Source organism: Hordeum vulgare, chromosome 4H (genome assembly GCF_904849725.1).
Source record: "Hordeum vulgare subsp. vulgare chromosome 4H, MorexV3_pseudomolecules_assembly, whole genome shotgun sequence".
Taxonomy (NCBI): domain Eukaryota; kingdom Viridiplantae; phylum Streptophyta; class Magnoliopsida; order Poales; family Poaceae; genus Hordeum; species Hordeum vulgare.
This window is the reverse complement of record NC_058521.1, coordinates 555,121,833-555,134,016: the sequence shown is the minus strand read 5'-3', so window position 1 is coordinate 555,134,016 and position 12,184 is coordinate 555,121,833. Positions and strand designations below refer to the sequence as shown.

Genomic DNA, 12,184 nt, shown 5'->3' with positions numbered 1-12,184 from the left:
AACATGTTTCTCATAAAAGGTTTTTAACGAGACAATGAATACAAGCGTTGATGCATGCCATATCATATTTCTTCTTATATTTTTCCTATTAGGTTTTAAAGGAGTTTTTCATGGCACATCTCATTGCACTCTTTTCATTATGAGTTTCTTTAAAATTTTCTCTCATCATGTTTTTAATGAGGCAATATCTTCATAAAGATCATATGCATAGTTTCTATTTTTCATATGAAGGTTTCTGAAGGAAAGTATCTAAAGTATATTTATTGTTCTCTAAAACTCATTAATAATTTTCTCCTTCTTTGAAGGTTTTTCTCATATGAGTTATCAAAGAGACAATAATCAATATATGTTGCATCATTTTTCTTCTTATTATCCCATTGGGTTTAAATGAGTTTTTATCAACGTATCCTACACGCTACTCTTCTCATTTTTCCTACAGGGTTTTGGAGGAGTTATTCAAATCAATATACACTTGTGATCAAGACCAACTATTCCCAAGATTATACATGGAATACAAGACATACAAAAAGGTGCTTTGTGCAAGGGGGAGCGTTAGAAATATATTATAAGTGCCATAGGGCAGTTACTGTTTGCCCAAAGCGTCATACGGACGCATGTGTCCATGCGAACGCCTCTTTTCCTGTAGAGAGACTCTTCTGTTTTACCGTCATTGCGAACAGTCGTAACCCTTGTAACCGGTGTCTTCAAAAGATGCTTACCCATGTATAAATACCCAGTTTCGGGATCAATGCAAAACACAAGTTTTTCTTCAATCATTTCATTCTTTAACAATAGCCGCCCGAAAATCCTGACCAGCATGTTTGACATTTCCCCCATAGAAAACCCTAGCACTACAACATATCGTGGCAAGCTTGTCACGAGGGAACGTGCGCGTCGCACCACCACCACCTCCCCCGCGACCCAGCCCGGCCCCAACAACCCCGTGCGCCCGCCGCCTCGCCGTGCCGTGCCGTGCCGCGCTGCGAGGAACCAACCAGCCAACCAGCCAACCCGTACTACCGCACGCAGGTCCCAACCTCCCCGTCCGGAAAGTTGGCAGGCACGATCTCTCTCCACCCCCCTTGGACTCTCCTCTCCTCCTCCTCCCCACGGCGCCATGGAGCGGCTCATCTCCAGGACGGCGGTGTCCCCGGCCCAGCCACGGATCCACCTGCCGGGCAGATCCCCCTTCCTCCCCACCCGCCGCGCCGCCCCCGCCTCCGGGGGCGCGGGCTTTGGTAGCGCCGCGCCGTGGGCCCGGCTGTGCGCGCAGCCGCCGCGTCCCGGTGCCGCGGTCGCCGCCGCGGTGCGGCATGACGGTGCTTCGGGCCCGGCCCCGGCCCCCTTGGAGGCGGCGGCGGCGGCGGCGGCGGCGGCGGCTGGGCCTCCGTGGAAGCTGCTCGGGAGCCTGCTCCCCAAGGTGAGAGGAAATTTCAAATTCCCGTTCTCTTATCCAGATAGAGGTATTCGGTTCTCGGAGTCACAGGATTGCTAAGATGGTTCCCCAGCTCCGCTGTAGTGAAATTTAGCTCTAACTGGTGGCCTATGCACGAAAATTCTACTACCAGAAATAGCCACGAAATTGTTCGGAATTCCACTCCTTAGATCCTTACAGCTTGGAGTATTTAATGCGCCTGTGGATGAGACAGAAATATCCCCTTTTCCATGGAATATTTTGCCATCTTGGCCTGGCTTCTTCCAAACAACCTTTATTTCTTTATATACGTCCGAAAATATTATATATTTAGATCCTATAGATAGAGGAGGAATCGAAACGGTGTGCTTGGTGACAAGTTGAAATTCTCGCTTAGTCTCTTTAGTTGAAAAGAGGATGTGTCAGCTGGGCTTTATTTTGCAGTTTACACCTAGGAAGACAAAGGCAATGGGCATTGCACATGAAACAATCTTAGTTGTGTTAAGCCGGAGGAAATGTCTTGTGGATTTTAATGTGAATTGTATTAAAGGTGATGTATCTCAAAGAAATGAACTACGAAGTAACAACTAAAGTCATATACCTGTGAAATATGTATATGACATGATACAACACAAAATTTCTTGTAGAATCATGTGAACTGCAGCTTATTATTATTAGGACATTGTCTCAGCACTTCATTGAACCTGTGAACCATGATGTTGCAAATACTGAGCTTCTAAAACGGCACATCTTGATTAGTCCCACTGAATATCTTCGACAGTTGTTATCCGATGTTAGCTGTAGTTATTATATTCAAAATTCACTACGAACATTCTCTCGGCAATTTATTTTCCAAAGACATTAAACCATTAACCATATGAACTAGTTATTTTGCAAGTTTGTAGGATGATAGTTACGAGTTGTTCTGAAACATGTTAATAAAATCAAGGCAGTTTACATAGAATATACTAGTTTCCACAGGTACCAAACTCAGCCAAAAAGCCTGCTGAAAAAGGATGATAGTCATCTAAAACACAGTGTTTCTTAGTAGAGACCAAGCCTGTTACCACAACAACGATGAATAAACTTTTACTCCCCCCGTTCCATATTAACTGTCCAGCTTTGTACTAAATCAGCGACACTTAATATGGAACGGAGAGAGTAAATAAGAAATGAGTACATTATGGCATATCATCATCTCATCAAAGCTTCGGGCGACCTTTGGGCAACTATTACCTTCAACCATTTCTAGTCAACGAATAGCTGTTTCTTGCACCTGTTTCTTGGCACTAGTATGCGCTTTGGTAATATAGTATTCCCATGCACACAAAAAAAACGCTGTAATATTGTACCTTAAAAAACCTTAAGGTACAGAATCACATATTGTCTTTAATATTGCTAGATGAAACAAAGAGTATTTTTAGAATGGAACTATGAGAGCATCTACAACCGCAACTTGCAAATCTGGCCCCTCAAATGCCCGTGGACGCGCCCGGTCAGTGACCGGGCGTGTCCCCTATTTGTCAGTCCGCGCAGCCACACTCCTCATTTTCTTCCTCATATGTCCGGTCACTCACACGTGATTGGTGGAGAAGAAGAGAGAGAAAGAAAAGTATGAATAAAGGAAAAGAAAAGGTGGTTCGAGGTGGGGTCGCGTCCTACGTTGCGGACTGACCGGGCGCGTCTGCGAGCCCTCATATCCTCCCTATATTTGAGATGGATATGAGGGTTCGTGGACAGCCCGGGCGTATAGGGATGATCTGAAGGGTCCGGTTGAGTCACTTTTTTCCTTCTCTCTCCTGTCCGGTCACTGACCGGGCGCGTCCGTGGGCGTATGAGGGGTCGTTTGAGGCGTCCGGTTGTAGATGCTCTGAAGCATTCATTTATGAAGTGGGTAAGGGCTTATGTGCTCATTTGAGATTCTATGTAAGTTATGGTATAGTATTTTGTCGTACTTTATGATGCTGTGGCCCTAAATCTGAATACACGCTTCATCATCTGAAATTAATTAACCATTACGTTCTTCTTGCCTTCTGATCTATTTTGTTGTGTTTATGCATGGAAACTGTGGCATCTATTCCATAACAGCTTATGCCATTCTTATTAATTTTCTTTGTGTTTCTTTGGCACTTACTTTCAGATTTAACAGATATTTTCTGTTCCACAGGCTTCTACTGCTGCCCTTGTCCTGCTTATGACACTTACTGCAAGTGCCTTCCACTCTAGCATTCCCCATCCTGCCTATGCATCGGTGCAGACAGTAATCAAATCTGGTGGACTCCTCTCAACAGAGTTGTTGAGCAGCGGCTGGGCTGGTTTCTTCGCGGGCTGCTTACATACCTTATCCGGGCCTGACCATCTTGTTGCATTGGCACCACTATCAATTGGGAGATCAAGACTGGAGAGTGGACTAGTCGGTGCCCTTTGGGGCTGTGGTCATGATGCTGGACAAATAATTTTTGGCCTGCTCTTCTTGTTACTCAAGGATCGTTTGCACATTGAGGTTCTCCGTATATGGGGAACAAGAGTTGTAGGTCTGACCCTTCTTATGATAGGCGCGACGGGCATCCGGGAAGCTTCAGAGGTCCAAGAATCAGGGCTAATTCTGGAGGGTGTAGACATGAGTGGCGGTGAGCCCTTGCAACAGTCCCCTGCTGTTGCTCCCAGGAAGAAGAAAGTTGGCTTCACAACATTTGCCACCGGAGTCGTCCATGGCCTCCAGCCAGATGCTCTGCTGATGGTCTTGCCAGCGCTAGCTCTGCCGTCACGCTTTGCCGGCGCGGCGTACCTCGGTATGTTCTTGGTCGGGACTGTATTTTCGATGGGTAGCTACACCGCTTTTGTAGGTTCTTGTAGCGAGGCTCTAAAGGACAGGATACCTAAGATAACGGAGAAGCTGACCTGGGCTGCCTCCCTTGTAGCTGTATGCATGGGGCTAGCTCTTCTAGTTGGGCAGTTCTTTGGGTTCACCCTATATTGATTGATGTCCTGCGTTCCTGTTACTACTTGGCAACATTAGTTTTGATTGTTATTTGTTATGTTGACGGCAGTTGAGCTCAGAATACGACACAGTTGATATTTTTAGACTGCAACTTATACTATGTTAAATGTTTGTGGGGAAATGGGTGTCTTTGTGTTTTTGCAAGTTTGAGAGGGTACTGTGGGATTTTGATCCGGACCCTACTCGCATGGTTGTGGCAAAATGGAAAATTTTGACCTAAGGATGTAACTAATTCATAAAATGAACTGTGCGTGAAAGAAATTCATCCGTCTGACCCATTTTTGTGGCGCATTTGCCTTAGACGTCATACTATACCATGTGACGTCCGATACTATGATGTGTGGCGTCCGAGACTAGTATGGCGTCTAAGGCAAAGGTGCCGCATTACACTGTATGGCGGTTAAGATAAATGCGCCACACAATGTAGTGTGACGTTTGACTATCAGAAGCCAAATAAAAAGATCAGCTGAACGATTTTTTTAAATACAGTTTAGTTTGTGAAATACTTCCGTCCACATGTCCATTTTGTCCATGGTTATGGATTTTCATAACCAACCAGCAGATGGTGCAACTCCCGACCATACTCGCATGGCTAAACATTAGTTTTGCCCATGTTTGAAGATCACTCCATGATGGTGTTGTAGACTGTATGCTCATCCAATCATAAGTCACATTCCAGACTCTTATGGTATAGTGGCATTTAAACAGAATATGCGGGGCTGATTCCGGCTCCCTTTTGCACAACTGGCAGAGGCCGCAATTTGGCCATCCTCTGCATTGCAGTCTGTCAGAAGTTTAAATTTTGTCTTAAAGAACTAGCCAAGAGGAGAATTTAATTTTGGGGGTGCCCAAATTTTCGAGACCATTCTCGACATCTCGGAGTTACTCAAACCCGCAAACTACATCTGATAAGCAGTGGCCGCTGAGTAGCAACCATCATTGGTATCTTCAATGTACGAGACGAGGTTGATCTCTTGGGTTCTGCTTCAGAGGTCAAAGAATTCTGAATAATGTTTATAGAATTCTAAATAATGTTTATAGAGATCCCCTTCCATGTTGATTTGACGGATCCAATCATTATTAATCATTGCCTTGGCAACACAAGAGTTTGTTGGCTTAGAGAGGGCGAAGATGCCACGAGCGATATCCTTTGGTTTTTAACCAGAAAGCCAAGGAGCGTGCCAGAAACTAGCCTTCTTGCCATTGCCCACGGTAATGGTTGTCGCCGCATAGAATAAATATTTGTCTTTTGTCATCGCACGGAGTTTCGAAGCCACCCCCATGCCCTTTGAGGATCCATCCAAGCAAACCAAAGCCAACGCAGGCGGAGCGCCCTTGCGAATTTGTCCATATCAAGGATTCCGAGACCTCCAAGAGAGGTTGGGCGACATACCGTTTTCCAATTTACCTTACACTTCGCACCTGAAACGTGATCGGTTTCGGCCTCTGAATCTTGGTAACACTCACATTGATTCCATGTGGAATGACAAGCGCGGTGATGAAGTAGATAATGAGTGAAGTTAAGACCGACTTGACAAGGCAGGACCGCCCTGCAGAGTTAATGTTGTTTCCCTGCCAAGGAGACGCTACCTTGTCCAGCAAAAATTGGCAGTTGACCATCTTCAGTTTGTGGATGGACAACGACAGGCCAAGATATCGAAGAGGAAATCCCATGCGGGTGGCAAGAAAACAGTGGAGGATATCATCGAGATCAGTTACCACAACGGATCAAAGGCACGACGCTTTTAAGAGGGTTCACCACCAGACTTGTAACCTCTCCAAAACTTTTTAGAATAGCCGCTAGCTGTTCTATATCCTCTTTGATGGGGGCGACAAAGATGGTTGCGTCATCGGCATATAAGGAGGTGCATAAGGTGGTGGCACGACCGCACAAACGATGCAGTAAACCTTGATCCGTTGCTTTGGCGAGCAGTTGCTGCAGGGGATCGATGGCAATGACAAAGAGCAAAGGAGATAGTGGATCACCCTGACGCAACCCCTTAGCGAGCTTAATGGGGTCTCCCAGTACGCCATTCAAGAGCACCCTCGAGGATGATGATGCCCAAAGGGCCGCCACCCAGTTTCTAATTCTAGAAGGGAAACCTCTATGTTGTAGCAAATCCAGCAAATAATCCCAGCAAATTGAATCAAATGCTTTCTTAATGTCAAGCTTGAAGAGCAAGGATGACGTGTTTGTCCTGTGCAGACGTCGAGTGAACCCTCGCACAAACATGCAGTCGTCGTGAATACTTCTAGTCTTGATGAATGCGCTTTGCGCCCTGAAAACCAAACGGTCATGAAAGGGGCTAGCCGAATGGCCATGATCTTGGCAATTATTTTGGCGAAGGCATGAATAAGGCTGATTGGACGGAAATCTGCAATCTGCTCTGCCTCTTCCTTCTTAGGGAGGCCGAGTTTAGCCAATGCAGATTCGTGGTCTACAGGTTGGGAAGGAGTTAATAGCGCTCATCATGTCCATCTTGATGATCGTCCAACATGATTTGGAGAATGCACATGTGAACCCGTCTGACCCTGGAGCATTATCCCTGGGCAATTGTGTTATGGCCACCAACACTTCCCGCTTCTGTAATATTACCTTTCAAGATAGAAAGATCACAATCGTCAAAGTAAAGGGCATCCCAGTAGAAATCACGTACTTGTTGTGGGTCCTTGTGCAGTATTTCCTTAAAATGAGCTTGAACCACTTTTTTCTTTTCGTCATGTGAGGTGATCCAGCCCTGTCCCGATTTCAGCCCATGGATGAAAAAAATTCTTCCTTCTTGCATTGACTCTAAGATGAATTTTTGTTGTGTTGGCGTCTCCCTCTTTCAGATTTTTCATCCTCGAGCTTTGTTTTTTTCCTTGCCCTCACTAACGCGGCAAGGCTTATAACTCTTCGCTTAAGATTTGCCTCTTCGAGGGAAAAGATTCCTATGTTCTTGAGCACGGCAGCATACATCTGCAGCTGCAGCGAGGTTACCGCTACCGTGGCTTCGACCAGCACTGGCGCTACCATCGAGGTCTCAGGTCTCCTCTGTGCTCGCCACCGCACCGGGCGTATCCCTCTTGTTCGTCCACATCACCGTGGCATAGCGACAGGCACAAGGTGTTGGCCGACCTCTCGTGGCTCATCGGCTACCTTGCCATGGGACGTCGACGCTGATGTTCTCGATCTACATGTGTGATTGTTTCATGGAACAGCTAGCTAGTACTGAAGATTGTGGAGATGAGGGAGGGACAGTCCGCTGAATTCCTGGCAACTTGCTCTGCATTTTTGCTAGATCGATTGATTGATTGATGTTCTAGTCCCTGTAATCAACCTCGCTTGAGTAGGTATTGCATGATACTGCTACACTTTGTTCATTTTCACTGCACGCATAATTGCATATAGTACTTTTGCTGATATTTACATATAAGTAGTTAGAGTAATGGACTGTATTTTTTGTCATACTCCCTCCGTTCCTAAATACAAGTCTTTTAAGAAATTTCACTAGCCGTCTACATACAAAGCAAAATGAATGAATATACATACTAAAGTATGTCTATATACATCCGTATGTAGTTTATCAGTGAAATCTCTAGAAAGACTTATATTTAGGAACGGAGGGAGTACATGTTTCAAGGTTGCGTGAAAATATAATCTAATTCAAGTGTGCAATTTATCTTTCTCGACTCAGATTTACACTGTTTGAATTTGTTTTGCTGCTTAAATCTTCTGTAAAAAAATGTCCAAGCGTTATCTTATCGAAGTAGACTGAACAACAAGACTGTCGAAGCTTTGATGTGCCTCCAAGATTAGTATAGATATGATGTTTAATGTGACATTGTTCAGGAAGACCACTACTATTAACTGAGGTATGTGTACACTACGAATTTACTTTCAAGTTTCTTGTCTAGACTCTAGAATATATTTACCAAACTTGAATTTTCTTTCTATGCTTCTAAGCAAGTACATGAAAACTGAAAAAGATAAAGATTGAGTCTATTTGTTCTGCTTGGCTGCACTATTTGAGTCTTTGAGAGCAGTTAATTTAGTTTCACTGCCCAGCAAAGTGTTATTATGATATATTAATTCCTATGAACTGTAGTTTAATTGTGTGAACCATGCCAACTTTTACAGATGTAGACTCAGGTTGAGGCATACATGGTAGGATGGAAGAGTTGCTGAGGTGGTAGATGGAAGCATACATTTCATCTGCGAAGAAAAATGCTTGATTCATGGTGCAAGTTGCTGTTGCTTTGTGGATTTTGCTCTTTCTTGTACTATGAAAGTATGGATTTTATCCTTTAGTTTAATTATTATCTGAGAGAGTGTAAGCTGTAGATAAATATTTAATATGAAGAGAGATTCGGAGTATTTTTCTCTGAGAAAGTCTATATTGTTGCAGTATATGGACATTATTTTTATCTTAGAAAGTCTATTTTTTCTGAAGAGAGTTTTAGAGTATTTTTATCTGAAAAAGTATGAATGTTGCAGTATATAAACAGTATATGGACGCTATAAGTCCCGCATAAAAATTAACTGGGCTATCACTTAATCCCACGTAAAAAGTGATGGCCAATATGGACAAGTCCCACGCACTTACATCCTAACTACATGAGGTCCAAGTGTTAAGGCTGAGGACACAAAGGGGCATGGGTGCTTGCCGTTGACCCTATGAACAAAAGGCAGGAAGCGCTCGCGCAGTTTTCTGCCGGAAGGATGTTCTACTTCCATCCAACTTACCTCCCGTGCACCTTCTCCAAGTTTGTTGGCATGACTAGTATTTCCACAACTAAGTTGATTTAACATGTATTATCTATGCACTAATATTTTCACAAAAAATCTGATCTTATTGCTTCTTCTGTCCATATCTCAAGTGTCAATGTTAAAAGAAGTCCGGGAGGCGGCTTCTCCTCGCTTTCCAACGCGTGCCTATTATTTCATGACGTTGATTGATGTATATATATAACACTAAACGGTGTTGCTATTGCTAGGCATGTAATGGTGCACCTTTATTAACTTAACCTCCAAAACAAATACGAAAATGAAATGCCTAAAGACTAGTAGATTACATACAAACATGAGAGATACAAAGGAGTAGTTCTTACATCTTCGCTCTAAACAAGAATACATGTATATATTCGCCAGTAATAACTAGTCAAACAGTAAGCTCATACTCCTATGTGCGTTCGGCATGCAGCCGAAATATGCATTATAATTTCTAAGCCATGAGACCGGCCGACAGTAGGGCGACGAGGCCAAATCCTGCTGTGGCCCCGACGGAGGATGCGGTAGAGGAGGGTGGTGGCGGGTTGCTCGCGTCGGGACCCGCTGCAGGCATGGGTGACGATGGCGAGGAGGAAGCCGGCACCACTTCGATGACGACCTTCATGCTGGCGGCGCTGGTGGGGCTGCAGTGGTTAGGGACGCCGCAGATGAAGTACCGGGTGCCGGTGGTGTTGAGGGTGATGACGTCATTGCCGGAGGTTAAGGTGTTGATGGCGTTGGCGGCGCTGCAGGAGTCGTAGCCGGCCTTGCTGACCTCGACCACGTCGTGCGTCGGGGTCGAGTACTTGAAGACGATTTCATCATTTGGATGGAACTTCTTGTTGGACACCCATTTGCTGTAGTCGGTGCCGAGGGCCCACGAACTGCCGGGCTCGCCGACGCCGTAGGTCGCCGCCGACGCGGTGCCTAGTAAGAGTGCAGAGATCGCAGCCACGGCAAGGAGGGCGATCTTCATGGCAGCCATTGATTGCGGTTGGAACTGGAAGGAGGAATGCAAAGCAGAGGAGGTAGAAGGCTGATGCTTAGCGGGGGTTGAGTTGCTGCTGTGTTTGTGCTGCCGTGCGCTTTATATATAATCATGCGCCTAGCGAGATGGGTTGGTGGAATGGCATTTGGATATTGGATTTTGGGGTTGAATAGTCATACGCGTTTGAACAAAAGCCACTACTAGCACGTACTTGGTCATACACGGCCGGGCTTGGGTTGGTGGCCTGCTGAGCGCTGACCTTTTCACAGTTTGTTCTGCCTCATGCTGAAGCACCTTTGACTTTCTAGCTCGTGTAGCTGCGCAATGGAATGCCGCTCATACTTTCGTCCACCGGCTGGATCTTCAGTTATTATTTTTCCTTTTTTTTTTCTTTCTTATTTCTCCTGGTCCTCGGACCCTCATCACCTTATGTTTTCCCGCTGCTTTCTGCTAATGCAAATGAAATAGCCAGCACATGCTGGTCCTTTTGAAAAAAACCTGGATCTCCTAGTTCGGGGCGAAGGTTTCGTCCTTGGAAGACAAATGTATTATCTCCTGCGTAGGAAATTTAGGAGGGGGTTTGCAGATAAGGGCATCTTCAACGTCGCCCCAAAAAATTTCTTCTACAACCGTATACAGACGGGAGGGCCAAACCGCGGATATGGATGCAGGATCCGGCTATCTAACGTTGCCCGTATGCTTTCGGCTTCCCAAACTTTTTAAAAATTTGCACGTTCAAATACTCGTATACATAGAGTATACACGTTTAAATAGCCGCATGCAACAATATTTCATATTTTAAAAAGTTTAAATATTACAATCCAACATTGTTGTCCCTTTTAACCCCTCACAGATGTTCAATCAATGATGGGGAACGTCGCATGGGAAACAAAAAATTTCCTACGCGCACGAAGACCTATCATGGTGATGTCCATCTACAAGAGGAGATTTGGATCTACATACCCTTGTAGATCGCACAGCAGGAAGCGTTAAGAAACGCGGTTGATGTAGTGAAACGTCCTCACGTCCCTCGATCCGCCCCGTAAACCGTCCCACGAAACGTCCCGCGATCCGTCCCACGATCCGCTCCCATCTAGTGCCGAACGGACGGCACCTCCGCGTTCAGCACACGTACAGCTCGACGATGATCTCGGCCTTCTTGATCAAGCAAACAAGACGGAGAAGTAGATGAGTTCTCCGGCAGCGTGACGGCGCTCCGGTGGTGGTGAAGGATCTACTCCTGCAGGGCTCCGCCCGAGCTCCGCAGAAATACGATCTAGAGGAAAAACCGTGATGTTTTGTGGTCGGGCTGCCGTGACAAAGTTGTCTCAAATCAGCCCTAGACCTTCACACTATATAGGAGGAGGGGTGGGGAGGCTTGCCTTGGGGTCCAAGACCCGAAGGGTCCGCCGGTCAAGGAGGTGGAGGAGTCCACCTCCAATCCTAGTCCAACTAGGATTGGAAGGTGGAGTCCTTTCCTTCCTTCCCACCTCTTTTTTTTCTTTTTCTTTTCTCTTTGATTTTCTATCTCCTGCGCATAGGGCCCTTTCAGGCTGTCCCACCAGCCCACTAAGGGCTGGTGCGGCATCCCTAAGGCCTATGGGCTTCCCCGGGTGGGCTGCCCCCCCCCCCCCGGTGAACATCCGGAACCCATTCTTCACTCCCGGTACATTCCCGGTAATGCCCGAAAACTTTCCGGTAATCAAATGAGGTCATCCTATATATCAATCTTCGTCTCCGGACCATTCCGGAAACCCTCGTGACGTCGTGACCTCATCCAGGACTCCGAACAACATTCGGTAACCACACATATAACTCAACTATACTAAAACATCGCCGAACCTTAAGTGTGCAGACCCTGCGGGTTCGAGAACTATGCAGACATGCCCCATGGTACTCCTCGGTCAATATCCAATAGCGGGACCTGGATGCCCATATTGGATCCTACATATTCTCTGAATAACTCATCGGTTGAACCTCAGTGTCAAGGATTCAGGCAATCCCGTATGTCATTCCCTTTGTCCTTCGGTA

General features: G+C 45.7%; 2 protein-coding genes across 2 annotated transcripts; one reads left to right on the top strand and one right to left on the bottom strand.

Annotated features, from left to right (window-relative positions):
- Positions 1 to 893: 893 nt before the first annotated feature.
- Positions 894 to 4,536, top strand: LOC123449480. Its single transcript, XM_045126720.1, has 2 exons — positions 894 to 1,420; positions 3,582 to 4,536. The coding sequence occupies exons 1-2, from the start codon at positions 1,118 to 1,120 to the stop codon at positions 4,392 to 4,394; spliced, it is 1,116 nt and encodes a 371-aa protein (XP_044982655.1). The 5' UTR covers positions 894 to 1,117; the 3' UTR covers positions 4,395 to 4,536.
- Positions 4,537 to 9,389: 4,853 nt separating this feature from the next.
- LOC123446986 (mavicyanin-like) lies at positions 9,390 to 10,238 on the bottom strand. The gene has a single exon (XM_045123536.1). It carries the CDS (start codon positions 10,148 to 10,150, stop codon positions 9,620 to 9,622), a length of 531 nt encoding a protein of 176 aa, XP_044979471.1. The 5' UTR covers positions 10,151 to 10,238; the 3' UTR covers positions 9,390 to 9,619.
- Between the last annotated feature and the right edge of the window lie 1,946 nt (positions 10,239 to 12,184).

Coding starts and splice junctions, on each gene's coding strand:
- LOC123446986 (XM_045123536.1), bottom strand. CDS start 10,150: ATGGCTGCCATGAAGATCGCCCTCCTTGCCGTGGCTGCGATCTCTGCA.
- LOC123449480 (XM_045126720.1), top strand. CDS start 1,118: ATGGAGCGGCTCATCTCCAGGACGGCGGTGTCCCCGGCCCAGCCACGG. Junction 1,421..3,581: donor TCGGGAGCCTGCTCCCCAAG/GTGAGAGGAAAT, acceptor TCTGTTCCACAG/GCTTCTACTGCTGCCCTTGT.